The 22,823-nt window shown below is 53.6% G+C and overlaps 1 protein-coding gene across 7 annotated transcripts in view; it reads right to left on the minus strand.

The window, feature by feature from the left end:
• TRAK1 (trafficking kinesin protein 1) overlaps positions 1-16,546 on the minus strand; it is an 86,402-nt gene extending 69,856 nt beyond the window's left edge. For 3 of the 7 annotated variants that reach the window (XM_023743704.1, XM_023743705.1, XM_023743703.1), the window contains exon 1: positions 16,337-16,542. In XM_023743704.1, coding sequence (XP_023599472.1) covers positions 16,337-16,427 — 91 coding nt within the window. In that variant the 5' untranslated portion in view covers positions 16,428-16,542. Of the gene's footprint in view, positions 1-16,336 lie in introns of all 7 variants that reach the window. The other 4 variants (XM_023743707.1, XM_023743706.1, XM_023743702.1 and 1 more) reach the window with 3 other exon arrangements.
• Between the last annotated feature and the right edge of the window lie 6,277 nt (positions 16,547-22,823).

A 22,823-nucleotide genomic window follows, 5' to 3' on the forward strand; every position in this document is an offset into this window, starting at 1 on the left:
CCCAGTCCCTGTGCTCCTCCCCTGGCTCGAACCCAGGCAACGAAGGCAGCGGGGCAGTGACCGCAGGGCCGCTCACGCTCAGGTAGACTGTGGAGACACCTGTGCCCAGAAGAACAGCTATCCAAAGGCTCCCCCAAGTCCCCGTCTCTTTCCTGTTCAATAAGACAGCCACACAGCCGGCCGGTGTGGGGCAGTGGTTGAGCATCAACCTATGAACCAGGAAGTCGTGGTTCGATTCCCGGTCAAGGCGCATGCCCGGATTGAGGGCTCGATCCTCAGTAGGGGGGGTGCAGGAGGCAGCCAATCAATGATTCTCTCTATCATTGGTGCTTCTATCTCTCTCTCCCCCTCTCCCTTCCTCTCTCTCTCAATAAAGACATATTAAATTAAAAAAAAAAAAAGACAGCCACAGAGCAGGCAAAAAATATATGGGATCACGGGTGGAGAGACCAATGGTCTCCCTTTGGCTCCCTCCCCCCCCCCCCGGGCCCCACGACCGTCTCACTCAATTCACATGCAACACTTTCACTGCAGAACACGCAGCCAAGGAAGCCCGTGGTTTGTCAAGAGCCCAGGAGAAGGGCTTGACGTAGAGTGAAGACATTCAGAGGTTTAGCTGGAGCCTCCGGGAAGCTCGTCACCCCGGAAGGAAGACAACAGCTGGACGCCTGGGATTCTCTGCCTCCCGTGGGAAATGTCACAGCGGGCATACCCGGCACCCGGCCAACTCTGCCACTGGGCGAGGTTTCATGTCCTCCCCCGGCCCCAGCCAACAGCCCCACCTCGAGACAGAAGGTGTCTCCCACTTCTTCTCATCTCCCACGAACGTCAAGCACCATCTGCAGGTTCCAGATGGACCCATGGTTAGTTTCTTCCTCTCACCATCCCGGGAAAGTTCCCAGGAAGCTCATCTCAGGGCGAGGCCTCGTGGCTAGAAGGCGGCTGCCAGCTGACGGAGGGGACTCGGGGGCACCGGAGGCTGATGCCCAACTGGCGGCACCTCTGAGATAAACACGGACCTGCTCCCCGGCAGGCAGCGCCAGCCCGTCCTAGAACGGGGAGCGGGCCCACTCATTCCTGCACGACGCACCCACACACCAGACTGGAACCTTCTGCTGTCACCGCTACTTGCTGGTGGGGAAGGCAACGGTGTCCAAAATAAATAAATAAATAAAATCCCTTCTAAGAATAACGTGTCACTTGTGAGCACGCTGGCAGCTGCTCAAACGCCGAGACTTGACCTTCCCTTCCATGTCTCCAGGGCTGAAGGTCAACCTATTTACAGTGTGGGTCCCCGTGCCCACGGGATATCGCTTTCCTGAAAGCATATGATGACCAGTGAGATAAAGTGTCAAAAGGTGAGGCTGTGCCAAAATGCCTTTTAAAAAAAACCCTGAATAGCCCTGACCAGTTTGGCTCAGTGAATAGAGCGTCAGCCTGTGGACTCAAGGGTCCCAGGTTCGATTCCGGTCAAGGGCATGTACCTTGGTTGCAGGCACATCCCTAGTAGGGGGTGTGCAGGAGGCAGCTGATCGATGCTTCTCTCTCATCGATGTTTCTAACTCTCTATCCCTCTCCCTTCCTCTCTGTAAAAAATCAATAAAATGTCTTTTTAAAAGAGAGAGAGAAAGAGAGAGCCATGCCAAGAGGAAAACTTAGTGAGAGAAAACTGGCAAAATCAGAGGAAGACAGAGAACAGAAGGGCTCAGGAAAGAAGGAGACAGGAAAGTCAGGGTGGAGATGGGAAAGTCAGGGAGGAGACAGTGTGAGGCCAGGCAGCACCACACTGCCGCCTGCTGGCAGGTGCCAGGCCTGCGTGCAGCAAGAGCTCTGCTCCAAGACTTGGGAGAATGGGACCCAACTTCACCCTGTCACCCAGCAAGCCCCATCTTGGTCTGCCTGGGACTCAGTCTCCTCGTGGTAGAACAAAGGGTCAGGTTGCAGGAAAGCTCTCTTTCTACCCCAGACGTCTGTGAGCAGCTAGACCAGGGCTGTGTCTGGGGGCAGCCGCCACTCGGCACACCCGCTCCACCGAGGAGAAGCCCCGTGGCCCTAGGTGGGCGCCTTCTCCCGAGAGGCCAGGGGTCTGTACTCTTACATGAGATTCCCTGGTTTTTAAATGTTGGACACGAACTCTGAACTTTGTAAACATCTGAGGCCTGAAGTAAACAGGCGGGGCTCCAGTTTGCATGCTGGGATCTCCCCCATCTTGGGGTCTCACTCCGGGCCGCAGGAGAAGGTTCTAGACCCCGTTACAGGTGACAGTCAAAGGACAACACAAGAAACCTTAACTCATCGAAACTGGCCATATTCCCAAAGCCCACCGTCTCCTCTTTCTTCCTCCCCATCCCAACCCGACCCCATTTCTTACTTGGCAGTGACCACAAACCCACGGGTTTAAAGACAGGATCTCACAAGACAAGACCCTTCTCCTACTCGGCCACACACCAACCACCCTGTACAGACCTGGAAGCAATTCCTTTTTCATTAAATTATTAAGATGAAAGGGCACAAAGACTCACACAGAGACCATGCTGGTGCTGGGAACACATGTGATACTTTGTGTTTCTGTGTTGTTGTTGTTGTTTAATCCTCACCAAGGATATGTTTTTATTGATGTCAGAGGGAGCAGGAGAGAGAGAGAGAGAAACATCGATGTGAGAGAGAAACATAGATCAGTTGCCTCCTGCAAGCTCCCCGACTGGGACTGAACCCGCAACCTTTTGGTGTACGGGACGACACTCCAACCAGCTGAGCCACCCAGCCAGGGCCACGGGTGATCTATAATAATAAAAGTGTAATATGCTAATTAGACCGGACAGCCGAAGGACCTTCTGGACGTCCTTCCAGATGTCCTTCCGGACAAAGCCACAGCTGGGAGGGCCAAGCCCCTTGCACACATTTCGTGCATCGGGCCTCTAGTCCTTTGTAACTGTTGTCCAACAGGCGTCCTTCTGGAAAATTCCTCCCTACCGTAAAGTCCCATGTTTAGAGCCTTACCTAAGCATCTCCAGGGAACTCTGTGTAAATGCTCTCTCCCCTAGAAAAGCTGAGGTTTCACAATCCACAAAGGGACCATTAGAGCTAAAAATTCTGGCCCAACCACCGCATCTGATGGAAGAGGACACTGCTCTCGGAGAGGCTGGGGAGGTGGCCACAGGTCACGGAGCAGCCGGCAGCAGACCCAGGACCGGTGCGCGGGCCGCTGCTCCGCCCACGGCTCAGCCCACCACCCGAGGGGCCTCGGGAAGCAGCAGAGCCACCCCGACATGGGCTCCTCACTGCTCAGCCCGCACCTGCCCGGTACCCAGTCAGGGCTCAACAAACACTCGCTAAACGACGCAAAACACTGGGATCCGTTCCTGCGTTTCATCATCTCTCGAACCGGCCAGCAGAGCAGGGTGAGGACTGGGGACACATTTCACAAACAAGGAAACCAAGGCCCCGAAGATTACCTGAGGCTGGGCCGGACCCCACACCTGCCGCATCCTCTCAACCCTAATTCGCCGACTCACTCCCTCCATCCCTGGCCCCCTCGGGGGACCCCGTAGGGAAGGGACCTGCCAGGGGGCATTTCTCCGCCCTCCGTTAATCTGTAAGGATTTCAGCAGAACGAAGGACCCTCCCGGGGCTGGGGCTGGGTGACGGTGACATCAGGCGTCACCGCGCAGTGCAAACCCCGGCTTCTCCACTCTTTCGATGGCTCCTGCGGCTCCACCTGACCTCTGACCCAGGATCTATGCATCGGGACCGGGACTGGCTTTCCTATTCAGCCTCTGAGGGACGCTTGCACACTGACACGAGAGTTGCCAGTTTGCCCTTGGAGGTTTTAATTAACTAAATTGGCTTAATTTTTAAAAATCAGTAAGTAAAAAGCACGTGGATCAACATTAAACAGTTCGAAAGGGTGAGGTGGTCTCCTGGCCAGCTGCCCCCCCACATCCGCCCTCTCCCGACTTCCACACAAGGCTTCTCAGACTCCCCACAGAGCCCACAGCCCAGCCAGTCCTCTTCCACCCCTTATAGAAGGGAAAACTGAGGCCTGAGCGGTCAGGGACGTGGGCGCGGCCTTGCGGCTAAGCAGCGGCGGGAACAGACCTAGGACCCCCGAATCTCCTGTCCAGCGTCCACCCCTCAGATCCTCGGTGCCACCGCCCAGCTCACATCCCAGCCCCGAGGGGCCAGGCACAGTCACTTGCCGTGAGCAGCAAAGGGGTAGGGGTGCCCCCAGGAGAGGGGAGGCCAAGCAGAGAAACCTGCAGGGCTCGAACAGGAAAGCAAAGGCCCACTGTGCCTCCCAGGCGGACATAGACGCCGACACGGGGTGCTCTCTGGGATCGCGGTGGCCTTACCTGCCACCAGAAGCGACTCTTTCTAAGAAAACGGATCAACAATGACACCGGCTCGATGACACGGAGGCTGGGTGTCAGGTTCTGGGCGGTCGCCTCATCGCACATGACACCAGCTCCAAGGATACTCACCCCGAAAGGAGCGGACAGGAGCACGGAGCCACTCCGCCGCCGGCGTCCCCTTCCCCAGCAGGGTCTCGGCGAGAGGCTAAAGTGCAAGCTTATGCAATGTGGCGAGGCCGCGTCCGCTGGGGCAGGCCAGTGTGTTGTGCAACGGAGGGGCGAGAAGAGGCGGGGCCACGCCAAGAAGAAGGGCCCTGCCAGGGAGGCCCCCACCGGTCAACCCCAAGTTCAGCGGCTTTCAGAGATGGTGGCTCCCGGGGGCTTGGTGGGGAATCTCCGACGCTCCCGCCCAGATGAGACGGACCTTAAGCGTAAGACATGCAGCTGGAACTGCACCGACTCCTCTTTCCTGTTCATGTGTCTAAATCCAGAGTTAACCCTCTAGAGCAGTGGTTCTCCACCTTCCTAATGCTTCGACCCTTTAATACAGTTCCTCATGTTGTGGTGACCCCCAATTTCATTGTTACAAATTGAACATAATTAAAGCATAGTGATGAATCACAAAAACAATATGTAATTATGTATGTGTTTTCCGACGGTCTTAGGCGACCCCTGTGAAAGGGTCGTTCGACCCCCAAAAGGGTCGCGACCCACAGGTTGAGAACCGCTGCTCTAAGGCCTCAGCAGCTGCCTGGCCGGGTTCAGGACACACATCCCCCCATCTGTCCTCTTCTCCCCAAAGTTAGTCCTTACTGGGGGATAATGGAACGCAGTTAGCATCAAAGGGTAAACTCCGAGACAATGAGTTAAGTGCCCAATCAGGAGATCTTATTTATTAATAGAACAAAATTTTGTGAAACCATAGTACCTACTGTGCCGCCACCATTCAATGCAGTCAGCTGTCTCATTGTTAATCGAAATGATTTCCTGAACAGGAAATTCTGCTTATATGTGAACAATGGTTACTTTTTCAAAACATCCAGTGAGATCATCTGGATATTCAAAGACTTCAAACTCATCCTCCCCAGATGACTACAGAGAGATGACAACAAACAGTTCAACAACACGGACGAGGAAAACCTGGCAGGGAAACGGTCCCGTGTTACTTGAGCCAGGTTTCAAAGCCACACAGACTTAAATTCAAAACGTGGAAAGTTATAGAGGACAACCTCCTACACAGAATACAAATGAGCCCTAGCGGTTTGGCTCAGTGGACGGAGTGCCCATCGGCCTGTGGACTGAAGGGTCCCAGGCTCATTTCTGGTCCAGGGCACGTACCTCGGTTGCAGGCTCAAACCTGGCCCTGGTCTGGCGAGTGTGGGAAGCAACCAAATGATGTGTTTCTCTCACATGGATGTTTCTCTTTTTCTGTCTCCCCTATTGCCTTCCACTCTCCCTAAAAATCAATGGAAAAATATCCTGGAGTGAGGACTAACAAAAACAAACAAAGAATACAAATGAAAAGCATAAAGCCATAATATAGGGGACATGATAGAGTTAGCAGGTGACGCAGTTACAATACACAAGCGTCAGAAGCAATGCGAGTGTCTGGTAGGTGTGCACCTGAATAGCACGACTGTCACTCGAGGAGGTCCATCGGTCTGTTCGCAAGGCACAGCTGAGCCTTGACTCAAGAAAACAAGGGCAGCAGAAACCAAGAGCTGACTTCAAAATGGAGCCACACTGGGGGGCCTGAAGCAGATGGGGGCGGGGGGGGGGGTGACAGCTAAAGAATCTAGACCAGTGATGGCGAACCTATGACACGCGAACTCATTTTTTTTGGTTGATTTTTCTTTGTTAAATGGCATTTAAATATATAAAATAAATATCAAAAATATAAGTCTTTGTTTTACTATGGTTGCAAATATCAAAACATTTCTATATGTGACACTGCACCAGAGTTAAGTTAGGGTTTTTCAAAATGCTGACACGCCGAGCTCAAAAGGTTGGCCATCACTAATCTAGAGTTTCTTTTTGGGATGATGAACATGTTCCAAAATTGACTGTGGTGATGACTGTACAACCCTAGGAACATACTAAAGACCATCGAGTGATAAACTTTATGGGGTGAATTATACGGTGTGTGAATTACATCTCAAGGAAGCAGACGCACGCACGCACACAACCAGAGGAATGGAAGGCAGGGTCCCGGAGCGCACTCCCTTCACTGAATACCAGGGCCACTCCTCCAAAAACAGAAACACTGTTCATGGAAGGCAAACTGCCTTCCACAGCAACTGCTCGGACAGCCCAAGGAGCTTGTAATGCCTTTTGCAGGCATTTCTACTGAAAATGGGTTCAGCGAAATGAGATTTCATGCTCAGGAACAATAGCGTTGGCTGTGGAGGGAATTCAATGCTATAGAGCAGCCATTCTCAACCTGTGGGTCGAGACCCCTTTGGGGGTCGAACGACCCTTTCACAGGGGTCGCCTAAGACCATTGGAAAACACATATATAATTACAGATTGTTTTTGTGATTCATCACTATGCTTTAATCATGTTCCATTTGTAACAATGAAAATACATCCTGCATATCAGATATTTACATGACGATTCATAACAGTAGCAAAATTACAGTTATGAAGTAGCAAACGAAAATAATGTTATGGTCGGGGGTCACCACAACATGAGGAACTGTATTAAAGGGTCGAGGCATTAGGAAGGTTGGGAACCACTGCTAGAGCAACCATTTACAGCTTAACAATGCCGAGTGGGTGGGGCACTATTGGACTCACCCGGGGTTTTTTTTTCTTGGCTTCCTAACCACAAAGGGCTATTTCTCTCCTATTGTTAAGCTGATGCCCCCATACAGGTCAAGCCGAGAAGGTCTCGGCCAGGAGTCCACACACCATGGCCCACAGTGACCCTAGCTCCTGCCTGTTTTTAGAAATGAAATGTTCCTGGAACACAGTCACACCTGCTCTGAAAGGTGCTGCCTATGGCTGCTCTCCGCTACAACAGCAGAGATGAATGGCTGTGACCGAGATCACGGGACCCACAGACTTGTTAGTAAAATAACAACACTCTGGCCCTTCACGGAAAAGTCCGCCAACCCCTGCTCCAGGCCACAGGAGCCCACGTCCCTCCTCCCCTCCCCACGCCCACCGCAGTCCTCTGGTCCAGCAGAGCTAAGAATAAGCAAAGGGTCCGAAGGTCGCTGACACCATGGGACTTCCCTCAAGACCACCTGTGCCCCTCCGTCATTCAAGGCCTCTCCTTAGTTACCCGAGGATCTTCTAAAATCCAGCTGTTCACGTTGCTCACAATCCTTCCCTCACTCCCAGCCTTGCTATGGTTCGCCGAGAATGGAATACCATTTCGCAGCTCTGTGACTTTGAGCCAGGCCACAGAACTTGCTCAGGCCAGTGACAGGTGAGTGGACAGAATGACTGCATGTCGAACCAGAGGCTCTGACTGTGCCTGTGTGGTTGAGCGCGTCCCCTTGAGCTCCTGTCCTCTGACGGGAGAGTGTGGCCCCCCACAGCTGCTGCCCCTTTAGCCCAAAGCCTCCAATGAGTGCCAAGTGGGACAGACCTGAAGCGAAAGCCAGGCCATCCTCCTCAGGTGACCTACAACCAGGATCAGGGAATAAATGTTGCCACGGTAGATCTGGGGACTGTTTGTTACCCAGCATTTCTACAGCAAACCTGACTGATACACACCCAACTTAAAATCATGTCAGTGAGGAACAATCACTGAGATCTAGAAGAATAGAGCTCACCACACGGGACTGAAATTACACCACCATCGGGATCGCCAGAGAAGTCTACACAAGACAGACATGGCCACACTCGCTCTCATCACATGCTCCCTTAGAAACAACCAGGATTAGCTCCAGCAAAAGGCAGGTGAGCATCGAATAAAATAAAGGCAGATGGATCGAAACAGGAGAAGGGGTTGGGTGGGGAAGGGAGGGTTTCTTTTGTTCCGTCCACACAACTCAAGTTGCCTGGCTTACCTGTCGGGCTCTCTGGACAATCTCTCAGTCCCTTTCAAAAGTGGCAAAGCCAGGACACTGCAGGTATGGGGTCTCAAGGTGAAGGCTGCCATTCCCGTTGCTAGTGCTTCCCGGGCCCACTAGGTGGTGCTGCACCCGCACCTGGGCAGGCCCACCCCCTCCCTCCTGGTCCCGGCAAAGGAAGAGCTGGCACCAGATTTGCAGGCCCTTCTTCAAACTCAGGCTGGCCCCTCCCCATTTCTACGCACCACAAACCCCCACGTCACTAGGGAGAGACAGAGGCAAAGTGACAATGAGCAGCACTGGCTGGGCTCTTGTTCCTTTTTAATAAAATGCCGGCGCCAAGGCAGAGCTAGGCTGGCACAGACCTCGGAAGCGTTGCCACATTCAAGCAGAACCCCCAGGTGAAGACAGGAGGGGTCAGGCCGCGCTGGGCGGATGTTCCTCGGTGCTTTCCCAGCTCTCCCCTCCCGGTGTGTGTGGGTGACAGGCACCCTCTCACGCTGACACACATCCTGTAATGACAGAGGGGCTTCATGCCATTCGGGACACACTGGGGTTGAGCCAGAGGCGGGAAGACGAGAAAGGGGTCAGCAGACAGCAAGGGGGAACTCGCAGGTGATGCACGGGGAATGAAGCCGAGGGGAGGTCTGATGGCTGAATTCTGTGGGAGGCAAACTGGAGGGGATCAGGGGGTGGGGGTCGTGGTCGGGGGTGGGCATCTGAAGTTCCAATTTTGACCATCAACCCATGAACCAGGACATTGGGGCTCTATTCCAGTCAAGGGCACATGCCCAGTTGCAGGCTCGATCCCCAGTGGGGGGTGTGTGTGTGTTGTGTGTGTGCAGGAGGTAGCCAATCAATGATTTTCTCTCATCATTGATGTTTCTCTCTCTCCCTCTCCCTTCCTCTCTCTGAAATCAATAAAAATTATATATATATTTTTTTTTAAAGGATAAAGAAATTATTTCTCTTATTAGGCGGGGGAGGGGAGGCGTAGGGAGAGGAGGGGGAGGAGAGGAGGGGGAGAAAGAAGAGGGGAAATAGGTACGAAGGAGGAGAGAAGAGAAGTGAAAGGAAACGGTGAGGGGAGGAAGAAGACACACTGGCTGCTGGAGGCAGCGTGGCAGAAACTGGGAGTGAAGCTGAGACTAAGTAAGAAAGGTTATTAAGAGGATGGAACGCCCTCCACACCCCACTGCACCAGGCACTCGGCAGGAATGAACACATTGAGGACCCAGGACAGCCCCAGGTCCCCGCTGTCACCCCACGTTAGAGATGCAGAAACAGGTTCTGGGACTGGAAGGCTTGCCCGAGGCCACACCATAAGTGCCACAGCCCGAGTCACGCCCTGACCTCTCTGCCCCAAAGCCAACATTCTAGGCCCCAACCGTGGGGGCCCAGGACCGTGTGGGCCGAACTATGGGGGTAGGGTAGCCGCCCACAAGAGCAAGCCCACGGCGCCTTGAGAAACCGCAGTGGGCCGCCATTCATTCATTTCCTCTTAAACCCACGCATGCCCAACAGGATTTCAACAGAGCCTTTAGAACAGTGATGGCGAACGTATGACACGCGTACTCATTCTTTTGGTTGATTTTTCTTTGTTAAATGGCATTTAAATATATAAAATAAATATCAAAAATATACGTCTTTGTTTTACTATGGTTGCAAATATCAAAAAAATTTCTATATGTGACACGGCACCAGAGTTAAGTTAGGGTTTTTCAAAATGCTGACACGCCGAGCTCAAAAGGTTCGCCATCACGGCTTTAGAATAAGCACAACAGAGCAACCTGTATGTTTATGAAAGAGAGGGAGGAGGGAGCTGGCAAAGGACAGAGTTTTACCAGAACTGCTCCTCAATGAAAACCTCAGGTAATCGAGCCTCCTAGAGGCCAAAGCAAAAAAGACACACACACACACACACACACACACACACACACAACACGCCTCATCATCTAACGAAAAGCATACATAAGAGAAAAGAGAACAGTTCCAGCACGAACCGCCAGAGTTCATCAGGGAACTTCTGAGACAAGCGCTACAGGGCTGTGAAGGCGTGTTAACCGAGAGGAGCTGCATCCTCGCAGAAGGGTCTGCTGGGCTTCCGACAGCGCTTCAGGCTTTTCTAAGTATTTTCACGGCAATGGGTCCCTTGCTCCCCCCTATAAACCCATGATTCCCATTAGACCAGCGGTCCTCAACCTGTGGGGTCGAGACCCCTTTGGGGAGTCGAACGACCCTTTCACAGGGGTCGCCTAAGACCATCGGAAAACACATATATAATTACAGATTGTTTTTGTGATGAATCACTATGCTTTAATTATGTTCAATTTGTAACAATGAAAATACATCCTGCATATCAGATATTTACATTATGACTCATAACAGTAGCAAAATTACAGTTATGAAGTAGCAATGAAAATAACTTTACGGTTGGGGGTCACCACAACACGAGGAACTGTATTAAAGGGTCGCGGCATTAGGAAGGTTGAGAACCACTGCATTAGACGAACAGAGAAGTGAATTGTGCCTCCCCAGCAGGTGCAGCAGCTGGCCAGCCTGTGCTCCTTGAGGCCACACCCCGCGGCCTCGGGCCCCGCCACGCCCAGTGCGAGCTGCAGCATCTCACAAAGGTGAGCCAGCCTCTGAGGAAGAGGATGAAGAGGACGGCAAAGAACCCCATGGGCAGGGAAGGCGGAGGAAGAGAAGAGTCACTGGTGAGTAAGGGTGAGCACATTTTTGAGACACGGGTGGGGAGTGTTGATGGAAGAAAGAACAGAACGCGCCTGGGCCCAGAACATGGAGGCGGGCCCTGGGTCCAGGCTCAGAGACTAGAAAGACAGCCGATGGGGAAGGGCCGGGAAGCAGGGGAGTGTGGGGAGGAGGGAGACTGAAGGGCAACGTTAAATCTCCGCCCGCTGCCAGCCCTCCCCAATCCCTGCACCCACAACCCAGCAGCAGGAATCCCAGGATTTCCCTGCAGGCCACCCAAATGGATGATGACAGACAGAGAGGCAGGCAGAGAGATGACAGGTAGGAAGGTAGACAGACAGATAGACTGATGATAGACTGATGAGAGAGTCAGACAATAGTGACAAAGAAAACTGATAAGTGAGCACTTACTACATGCCCACAGCACGCTGAGGACTCTGCAAGTAGGAACTCATGTAATCTTCGTAGCCATCCAGTGAGGCACCATCATGAGCCCGCTCTATAGTTGGCAACTGAAGTATAAATAGTAATCATCTTATTTAGGGTTACGGAGGTAAGTAGTCTATGAACTAAAAATAGAAACGATTAAGAGGCATTTATCTCAAGTCATAGAAAAAAAAATTCCTCGAGGAAACACAAGATGCTCAGCGTCCATACCCTGGGAGGAGTACCAACCAGAGACCAGAGACCAGACGCGAGGCTGTTTTCTGCATCTCGGCCGGCAAAGAGCAAGGCGTCTGCTAATGCCCAGGGCGCCCGGGGTGCGGGCCCAGACGCTCTCCCACATTTTCTGAACAAAACAAAAAGTACGACTTCTCTGGCAACATCCATCGCCACTCAAGTCCTGACGCGAGGAATTCGCACAGCGCACTCATCACATATTTGCTCAACTGTGTGGGAACAGACATCCCCTGCAGCCTCTGTTTTTGCAAACTGCCGGTCAGTATTCCACGGTATGCGTATTCCACATTTCGTTTAGCAACTCCTCAACTGATGGGCACCTGGGCTGCTTCTACCTTTTGGCAATTATTGGGAATCAGTCTGCTTGGAACACTTGCGTATAAGGTTTGGTGTGAACCTATGTTTTCATTTCTTGCATCTATAAAAAGTAGAATTGGTAGGTCACACAGTAACCATGTGTAACCTTTGCGGAATTGCCAGACTGTTTTCCACAGAGGCGAGTGTTGTTTTAAAAGCTGCCAAATTTGGGGGAAATTTGTTGCACAGCCATAGATGACTAAGATAAGAGAATTAAACAAAGTGAGGTATAAAAGGCACTTAGGACAATATCTAGTAAGTGCTCTATCAGTGTCAGCTATGATCATCATGGTAGTATCTCTCTGCCACAGGGCCTTTGCTCATGCTGCTTCCACTGCTTCGAACGCTCTTTCCCTCCCTCCCTACCCCACTAACTCTTACATGTCCTTCGGACTTCTGCTTAAATGCTGCTTTTCCAGAGAAGCCTCCTCGGAAATGCCAAGTCAGAAATCCCCTTTACACAATCTCTTAGCACCCTGCACTTCTCCTATGAATATCAAACAGAGTCATGGTTAAATAGAAATTTGTGTAACTATTTTTCAGACAGTTCCCTCTTCTGACAAAGAAAAGAATCTCAAGCTGGCACAACGCCCTACCCTCTGTACACACAACAGAAATGCAATTCTACCTCCTAAAGGCCAACAACCCACTAGAAAAATGAGCAAAGACAAAAACAGGCTGTTGGCAGAAAATGAAACACAACAGAATAGAGGCACAGGCGCCTTCATCATGCAAAAGTAGGAAACAAGATGAAATACCATTTCTCGTGACTATCTGACTAACCAAGAGGAAAAGGATCGATAATACCCAGATTTGGAAAGAAATTGCCAGAAACTGCTATTGCCTCGCGGCGGGGGCTCGGCACTTACCCGGGCAGGCTCCCTGGGGGCCGTGTGGTGACGTATGTGCACCAAATCCTAAATGCACATCCACCCCTCTGTCAGCTTACAGACGCCAGAAGTGACCCAAGAGATACACGCGCAAGCATGTCCCTTAGCGCAGCGATCGCCAACCTTTTGGACCTCAGGGAGCACCAGTGGTCCACGGACCACCGTTGGCGACCGCCGCCTTAGAGCACTGCCAACAAGCAAACAGCAGACGCTAAAAGCATCCTTCAAGCGGGGACTGCCGGAAACAGTGGCCGCTTCTTGGACCCTGCACGGCCAAGTACAACCAGTTGCCTTTACGGCTGCCACCTTCACAGCAACTGTGCCTGCAGGGGCTGCTCCGTATGCGCCCCAATGAGGCCCTGGGCAGGTCCTCGCAATTACAACTGAAACCCAGGCTCCAGCCTCCTCCTTTAGTGTCTCCTTTACGTCACAGTGAGGCATTGCACTGGCTCTTGTGCAAGTATGTGCTTAGCGGGGCTAGGTATCTATTAATTTCAGATTAATAAAGAAGAGGTTACAAAACGTCAGCCTCCATAACCAGGTGAGCCGATTCCTTATAATAAAAGTGTGTGTGCCCTAACCGGTTTGGCTCAGCGGATAGAGCGTCGGCCCGCGGACTCAAGGGTCCCAGGTTCAATTCCAGTCAAGGGCATGTACCTTGCTTGCGGGCACATCCCCCGTGGGGAGTGGGCAGGAGGCAACTGATCGATGTTTCTAACTCTCTATCCCTCTCCCTTCCTCTCTGTAAAAAAATCAATAAAATGTATTTTTTTAAAAAGTGTGTGTGTGCATGCATGCATGCATGTGTGTGTGTGTGTGTTGTTGGTTCTGTTTCTCTGGGCAACCCTAATAAAGGATTTATGAAATCTGATTCATTCCAGGTCTAATTGCCGCTATAAAGTTTCAGTTCATGACCGTTTCAGCTTGGCGTGCCCACTTGCCAGTGTTCACACGAGAGAGCAGGGTTCAGAGAAGACCGACAGGTTTCTGACTCCGAGTTCCTCACGGGGCCATGAGTCCGAGTCACCAGTGAACCGTGTGGCCAGGGGCCCATCCAGACCCACCTGGGAGGCCTGATCCCAGCAGAGGCGCCCCTGCACCCTCCTCAGTGAATCCCCGGGAAGCCCCGCAGCAGAACTCGGTTGTGTGGGAGGAACAGGGGGCTAAATAAAGGCCCAGGCCCGTGCCTGGCCCCTTGCCCAGCAACGGCCTCTGGACCCTGATCTGGTCACATCGAGAAGAGACAGAGCCCTTGACACGGCGTGTGTGTTTCCAGGGTGACCCTCAAGGCTGTATTTGCAAATCAAATGAATGTCAATCCATTATGAAACCTGGCGTCTTAAGGAACACCATCGGGAATGCTACCAGTATGTGTGGCTGGGGTCCATGTTCTGAAGCCCTGCAGAGCACTCCTGATTCATTCTTTAATAAGATTACTCTTCAATGTTCTTATTAGAATGTATTAGTTGTCAGCTTCCCAAAGTGGTTTGAGGGGAGCAAAGATTAACACCAACACATTAGATACATTCAAGACTTGTTGCAAATCCAGAACAAAAACCAATTAGGAGGAAGATAATGCAACAAACACCTGGAAATGTAGCCCCTCCCCTTACCCCCCCACCGCCCGCATCAAATGTCAAGGATCTCACTAATACATTTTCACCAAATGTTCCATTTTATGTCAAAAAACCCAGTGTGGCAAAGTCCCACTCGCTTACCTCATGAAGAGGAACTGAGGGGAGGCAAAAAGCTGGTAGGTGCCAAAATCAGTTAGAACACGTTTAAGAGACGTGTTTTGCGTTTTTGCTAAAGATTATGAGCTCTAGAAACCCACATAATAGGGCCCCACTCCAGCATCACCACTGCAGAAAGGAATCAGCTGTTAAGCAGGGGTCATTCCATGGAGAGAAGAAGCCAAAACACACTTCTAAGTTACATCTGTAACATTTCTAAGTTACAAATGTAGAATGAAGTTCTTCCGCCCGAAACTCTAATTCATATCTTCTCCCTCCGTGAAAAAAGGGACATTTCAGCGGTCCACTCTTTCCTGTTTCAATTTAGTCAAGTAAGTAGCAATTAGATGGTAAATTTCCAATGGAAAACACATTAAGAATTTTGTTCTAGACAGGAACTGATGAGCAAGACCTTAAATTTAACTCTTAGAAGAAGTCCATGATATTTTATCTGCGCATGTTGGCAGACAACAAATCCTTGAGTTTGACAGCTTAACGTACGAGAGACAGGGAACAAATCCTAAACAGTGGCTCCGTGAACAAGAGGACGCCCAGGCACTCGGAGCCATTCTCCTCGGGTCACAGCTGGTCATTCACACCTGTGCCCACCTCCAGGGCTCCGGGACCCCGACCAGTTCTCCGTGGCCCCCAGAAAAAGCTGGCCTTGAACAGACGCTGGCTGAACAGAATCACAGAAAACACCCGAAGCCATGCACACGCACACGCACACACACACGCACACATGCACACACACACACATTCACAACATCTCCATAGCTTCTTTCATGCAAGGTCTCGTAGGTCTTGACACCGAAAACTACTCCACGGGGACAAGAAGAGTTCACCCCTCCTAGGGATTCACTGCTCTGCGGCCCAGACAGCCTGGGGGGACGGCATCTAGACAGGACAGAAGCCAGGTGGCTCGGCAGCAGACTCTGATCAGCTCCGAGGAGGCGAGGAGGAACGTCAGCCCCCCCACCACCGGGAGACGAGCCAGAGCAGAACTGCTTAGCAAGCTCTCCATCACCGGGGGTGGGTCAGAGGGCCAGGGCCAAGCACATGGAGTTGTTTTTTGTTGTGTTTTTTTAAAGGTGAGGGTGGAAAATAGGGAAGGAGGGAGGCATAGTCTAATGCTATTCTTCACCTTTTGGAAACTTCCTTGGTGCCCCAGACACCAACCAGGGCTCTAAGAAACCAGGATAAAGACACAGGATTTAGGAACATCGCGGGGACCTCGGAGACCCCGTTCAGCCGTTGCAAAGACTGTCAAGCGAACGCAGTGGGAGTCCGGCAGGCCTGGTCCCAATTCAGACCTGGTGCCCTGGCCCCGCATCCCTTGCCTCCCGAGCCTGGATGAGAGGAGGAGGGTGAGCAGCCACTGAGGTCCCTCTGCTCTGCACGTCCATGATTCAACCTGGCCATTTCCCCGTCACATGTTCGAGGACAACCTGGCCAGCACACAGCAGGAGAGAGACGATGGCCCCTGTGGTCCTTTCTCCTTTCCGGCCACATCCCAGCGAAAACAGCGGCCCCACAGGCAAACACACACACACACACACACACACACACACACACACACACACACTTACCACCAGAGTCTGTCCGCACGGGCTCGCCCTGGCACAGGCCTGGCCGAGGCTGGGCCCCCACGGGCTGCCTGTCCGGAAACACCAAGGCCATGTGCAGAAAGACGCTCCACAGGCGATGCCGAGAGGGAAGGGGTTCTTCTCCGCGGGAGCCCAGCCGGGCAGCCTCGGCACCGCCACTCCCACGCTTCCTCAGCGCTTTTCCCAGCCTGCCTGTCGGGGCAAATCCTGAGCCCGGGACCTGCCCCGGACGCACAATGGGTTACGTAACTCCCGGCGGCCCGGGCACCTTATCGGCTCATCTTGTAAAACCGCCCCACACAGAAGATGACGCACCCGAAAATGTGATATCCCCGGGTAGGGGTTAAAGGGGTGATGGGCCCTGGGCTTTGCCGAAAAATCAAAGAGGAACAAAAAGTCTCCTGTCCAGCTCAGCGCTCCCTGGGAACAGGGGGCGGAGTGTACTTAGCGGAGGCCAGATGCCAAGTGGTCTCCCCGGCCCGGCCGTGGCCAAGCCCTCGGCTTCCACCCGTGCATCCTCGGGGCCACTCCCTCCCGTGGCTCCCGGAACGTCTTTCGTTTCGTGTCCTTCTCTCAACGAGCATCTACTGAGACTTGAACCCGAGCGTGATCTGCAGGGTCTGGCTGCCGGCGCCTCCAACAGGTAACACTGCCCGTGTCTGCCCTCCTGTTTACCGAGCCGCCGCCAAACGTGAGAGCAGAGCTGGCCACAGGTGTCCCGGCGAGGCACACCCGTCCCCACGCCCTGCACGGTTTGAGGTTTCAGCTCTGCGTTCGGCCATGTCTTCGCCCTCGCTTGTCACGTTCAGAGAAAGCGAACCTGCCCAATAGGCTGGGCGTTTCCTGGATTTCACTGGCACAGACGCCGCACGAATCCCAGGGATTCGTTCACATGTTTGGGCAAACGAAGATGCAGCTGGGACACCGCCTCCTCCAGGAAGCCCTCCTGGTCTTCCCCTAACTTTTCCCCTCTGAGGGTGGGCCAGGCACCCTCCTTGGTGTCTTCCAGTGTGCCTGTGCCCATCACTGTACTAACCACAGTGCACACCCAGTTTCCACTCCAACTGGACTAAACTCCTGGACGACAGAGGACACGTGCCCCAGGGTTCTGACCTGGATGCGTGTCCCACCCCCTCAGAGCTCAGGGATCTTGGGCAGGACGCTGAACCTTTCATGATTTAGTCTTTACCTATAAAAAGGGGACAACGCCCCCCACCCCAACCCCTTCACGGGGATGCAGTAATAATTAAATGACAATTTATCTACCCAACAAATGTCTCCTGAGCACTGGCCACATGCAGGCACTGTTGCAGCAGCACACTGGTCCTTGCCCTGAGGTTAGTTCAGGGGTGGGCAAACTTTTTGACTCGAGGGCCACAATGGGTTTTTAAACTGGACCGGAGGGCCGGAACAAAAGCATGGATGGAGTGTTTGTGTGAACTAATATAAATTCAAAGTAAACATCATTACATAAAAGGGTACGGTCTTTTTTTTTTTTTAGTTTTATTCATTTCAAACAGGCCGGATCCGGGGCCGTAGTTTGCCCACGGCTGGGTTAGTTTATATTCTATTTACATTCCTCGAGTGCAGCTCACGGCTAAGTCTGGGGAGAAAGACAAAGTGGAAAGGGAGGTGGGAAGAGGTCGGGGGACCACTTTTTCCGAAGGGTGCTCACATTTCTAGTGAAATGCCGTTCGGAGAAAGTGAAGAGGGAATCACGGGGACATGGGGCGGGGGGTAGGGCGACCCAGATGCCGGGCAGCTGCCAGAACAGGGGCCCTGAGGAGGGAGGCTCCTGTGGGTCCGAGGACTAGCTGGGAGGCCAATGCGCCCGGAGTGGGGCGGGCGCAGAGGAGCCAGGTCACAGGGCCGGGGGCACCTGTCACTGAGACCCTGGCAGGCCACAGTCAGAATGAGGCAGACCTGCATGTGTGAAACTGTCATTGGGCTTTATTTCAAACAGGAGGGTGACAGCAAACCCTGCAGACAACACTGAGGAGCAAAGCAAACTGCAATGCACATGCGACTGGGTTTAACTTAACTACACTCCTGGCTGCCACTCCACACACCGGCCTACACCACGGCCACCGGAGTCCTCTGGCGTGGGCTCCAAGCACCTCCCTGGGAGCGCTGGCATGAGGTGCCGACCAGCGACGCTGCCTGCACGGGGAGGGGTTACCCTGTTCCCGGGACACTGGAAGGCACTGACAGGCACCCGGAAGAACCGATGTGGGCAAATCTGGCCGGTGTACACAGCACCCTGCGTGCAGTCCCCATTCCTGCATCCGACAGCGCCACCGTGTCTCCTTCCCATGACACCCACCGTGTGTCTGAGACACCGAGCCTCGGAGAGAGGGCCACACTGCACCGAGCATCACTGTGGACAAGTCTTTGAAGGGCTGTCTCCATCTCAAACAGGCCGGTTCCCGATGGCCCGTCTCACCATCCAGAAGCTCAGAGTCTAGTGGTTATCTCCCCACCCCCACTCTCCTCTCCCAGTCCCGTGGCCGCCCCCTTCCCAGTCCTCCTCCCTCCCTCCCTGCCTCCTGGCAGGAAAAGGGCCCTACCTGTGATGGTGCAGGCATCCCGGTACCCTCTGTAGCTGGGAGCATCTTCCGCAGCCTCGCTCACATAGTGCTCCTCGGGGAGGCCCGGGCTGCAGGCTAGGACTGCATGCTGGCACGCCTCCGGAGAGGGCACAGGGTTGGCCAAAGTGTCGGCGTGCAGAGCTGTGGCGTCCAGCTTGGCAGGTTTCACGGGGAGGTGCCCACTGCCATCGGGGGTCCCGCTGCCGGAGACTGGCGCCGTCGGGCGGACGGCCCCCGGTGGGTCCGGCACACCAGCGGGGCTTCCTCACGGGGCGTCTACGGACAGTGCAGAGAGGAGCACAGTTACTCAGAGTCTGAAACAATGAGCAAAACCCTCAGGAAATAAGGGCCCCGAGATGATGTGCATTCAGGCTGCAAATTCTGACAACTGCGTCCTGTGAGCTGGGGTCCTGTCAACCAAATGCCTCGTTTCGGAAACAGGACTGCAGCGAAGTTCCATCCGAGTGACCAGGTGTCGATGCAGCGCCTGGTCTCATTCGCTACCTGTCTTGAAACCCGCCTGGAAGTGGCGCTGAGCAAATAAACACACGACCACAGCTCACAGGATGACACCTCCCCCGGAAGGAAGATGCCCGGGACCCCTGGCAGCCACGCCGAGCGCAGGAAGGGCTGAGCGTGCCCGGTCTGTGGAAGACACGCATCGATCTACCGCGACAGGATGCACAAACGTGTTATTCAAGGACTGACTTATGTGTAACGCCACCTCGATACCTGCTCCACGCTCCAGGAACTTTAAGGATGCCCCCACCTTAAGCGACGGCGAGAAACTGGGGGACTCCCTTAAGAATATGATGACAACTCCGGACCTTATTCTGCATGACTTGTGGGTTTTAATTCTCACACGACTCTCTTCTGTCAAAGTAGCATTTTTGTTTTATTATGATTTTTGAAACATAACATTAAAAAGTGCCGTCTAAGCATCATTAAGGGTACGGCTCGGTGGTGTTAAGTACACTCACACTGTTGTGCAACCAAGCTCCAGAAGGCGTTGCATCTTGCAGAACTGAAACTCGGTCCCCTCTCAACAACTCCCCCTCCTCCCCTCCGCCAGCTCCAGGCAACCAACCAGCTGACTTTCTTTTTACTTTAATCCTCACTCAAGGATATTTTTCCATTGATTTTTAGAGAGAGTGGAAGGGAGGAAGAGGGAGAGGGGAGGGGGGAGAGAGAGAGAGAGAAACATTGATGGGAAAGAGACACATCGACTGCTTGCCTCCTGGACACACCCCGACCAGGGCCAGGAATGAGCCTGCAACCGAGGTACGTGCCCTTGACCGGAATCGAACCTGGGACCCTTCAGTCTGTGGGCCGACACTCTAGCCACTAAACCAAAACGGCGAGGGCCAGCCTACTTCCTATCTCTATGAATCCACCACTCTCAGCGCCTCACTTGAATGGAATCGTATGGCATCTGTCCTTCTCTGACTGGCTTACTTCACGTGGCAGAAGGTCCTCAGGGTTCCTTCACCTGGTAGCACGCGTCAGAACGCCACTCCTTTTTACGGCTGAGTAATAGTCCACTGTCCTGAGAAGCCCCCCTTGAAGTGAAAGGCCCAGCCCTCAGCCCCTCCAAATCAAGAAACAACCTAAATGTCCATCGACAGCCATAGTTACAAAGTACGGCATACCCCAACGACAGGATTCTGCAAAATGAGAGAATCCACGGAAGGCACTCACCTCCGTGCCAGGTACATATTAACTCCGCAGAACAACCACTGCCATCGACGTGGGCATGTCCAGATTCTCAGAGTCTGGCCCCTCTCTTGGTTCCAACGTAATATCCCTATGCCAGCATTTCCCCGCCTCCTTCGCCGGCAAACCTTGCTCCGCAGACACCTAGCCAGTGGCGTTTATTTCCCGGGGTGCACCTTGGAAGAGCCCCTCGGTATCTGACACCCCCCCCCCACACACACACACGCCTCCTTCAGCACCTGTGCGCACTCAGCTCTCACAGGTGGTGTATGAGCTCCTGGAAGCATGGGCTGGCCCTGGCACCTGGCAGGCGCCGAGTGAATCTGCAGAATAAGCATCGTGAAGGCAACAAGGGGTTTGGTGCGAAGACGATGAGGCTCTCCCTGAGGCTAGAGAGCCGTCCAGTGCTTTGGGAGCTGTAACTGCTGCCACCTCCCCCTCTCAGCTGGGTACTGTTACAGCTGAGGACAAGAATGCTCAGAGAGGGTTAGTAACTTTCTGAAGGTCACACAGCCAGCAAAAGGGGGAATCCAGGCCTGGATTGAGCCAAGTGATGACACCCCAATGCGAAAAGGAATCTGGGCACCTGGCCGCCTGCCGTGCTTCCTGCCTCCCTCACTCTCATCCACGCAGGCATTTCCGAGGCTCCACGCGGGGCTCGGGAACAAAGCAGCCGCGCTTGGCCCGGTGCGCTCTGGCGCCAACAAACCCTGGCGCTCCAAGCCCATGCTCCTTCCAGGCATGACACAAAGGAGGCTCCAGCAAAGTGAGGGTGGCCGGCTGGAGCAATGAAAGCACCTCTGTTCCACAAGCTGAATTCTGCCGGGGAGCCCGCAGGCAGGAGGGCTGTTTCCTAGCAGAGGAGTGAGAAATTCTGCAACCTGGTCCATGTCCCAGCAAAGAGAGGGGCCGGGAAAGCGGTGGGAGAAAGTACACACAGGGGCAGCTCTGCATTCAGCTGAGAATCCTGCCTGGCGTGGGGGGGGGCGGGGGTTGGCCGGGGTCCCCAGCCTCACTCTCCCAGCCCCTGGCCAATGACTCCCAGCCCCCGATGGTCAGAGGACGGGGCAGGCTGCTCCGGCTGATTCCAGTTCGTTGCCGAATTCAACTGTGCTGAGAGTACACGTGTGCAAGCCCCGCCCCCCTCCGGCATGGGATTTTTGTGGCTTGGGAAACTAAACTCACACCCAAAGAACTGTGTGACACGGGAGGTGGTGCCACTCCTCTGGGCCTCCGATGCCTCATCAACAAGCCAGCCGCCTTGCAGCGAAGCCACGCCAGGCACCCCAAAATCGGGGAAGGCAGAGCTGTGGGGGGCCCTCTGCGTCAGCCCTTCCCCCATGTCCCGGCTGCTGTTAGCATGAACCCTCTCCCACCCACACACAGGCCACCGACTCCCGGCAGGAAGGAGAGCCAAGTGGTACTGCACAGACAGAGCCGAACACAGATCACCTCCTTCCCACTGGCTACAGAAGGAGCTTCCTCGGGGACCAGCGCAGAGGTCGCGAGGAGAAAACCAGATCCGAGCTCCAGGCTTCAGGCCCCACAGGGGACACGGGGAAGCCGGAGTGGCCCTCCCTGGCCAGCGAGGTGCCTGAGCTCAAGGGTTCCCTTCTCTGGGCAGAGGCATCCAAGAAACCTCCGGACTGTGACTTACTGCCACAGCTCAGCAACTCTGGACAAACAGGTCCTACTACAGCAAAAGTTTCCAAAACACGACATATTGTTCACCCAGATCCTATCAGCCCTCTATTGCTACTGTGACAAATTGCCACACATGTGGCTTGAAATCACACCCACCTGTCAGTTCACAGCCCTATAGGTGGGCAGGCTGTATTCAAGCTTATTCAGGATGTCCACAAACAATCGGTTTGGTTTGCAAACCATCGGTTTCTTGTGGTTGCAGGACTGAGATCTCCCTTGGGATGGGGTGAATGGGGGGGGGGGCTGGTCTTTGTTCCCAGAGGCTGCCCACGTTCCTTCCCACACTTTCCATGAGCTCCTGGGGCCTCTCTCCAGTCCCTGCTTGTGCCCCCACATCTCGGAGCACCGGTGCCTCGAATCCTTCTCACACTTGGAACCTAGCCTCCCTCCTGCCACAGCTTTCCAGCCGCCTCTTCTGCCTTCCTTTTCTGCTTTTTTTAAAAAAATATATTTTATTGATTTTT

This window comes from Myotis lucifugus, unplaced genomic scaffold, assembly GCF_000147115.1.
Source record: "Myotis lucifugus unplaced genomic scaffold, Myoluc2.0 scaffold_408, whole genome shotgun sequence".
NCBI lineage: Eukaryota > Metazoa > Chordata > Mammalia > Chiroptera > Vespertilionidae > Myotis > Myotis lucifugus.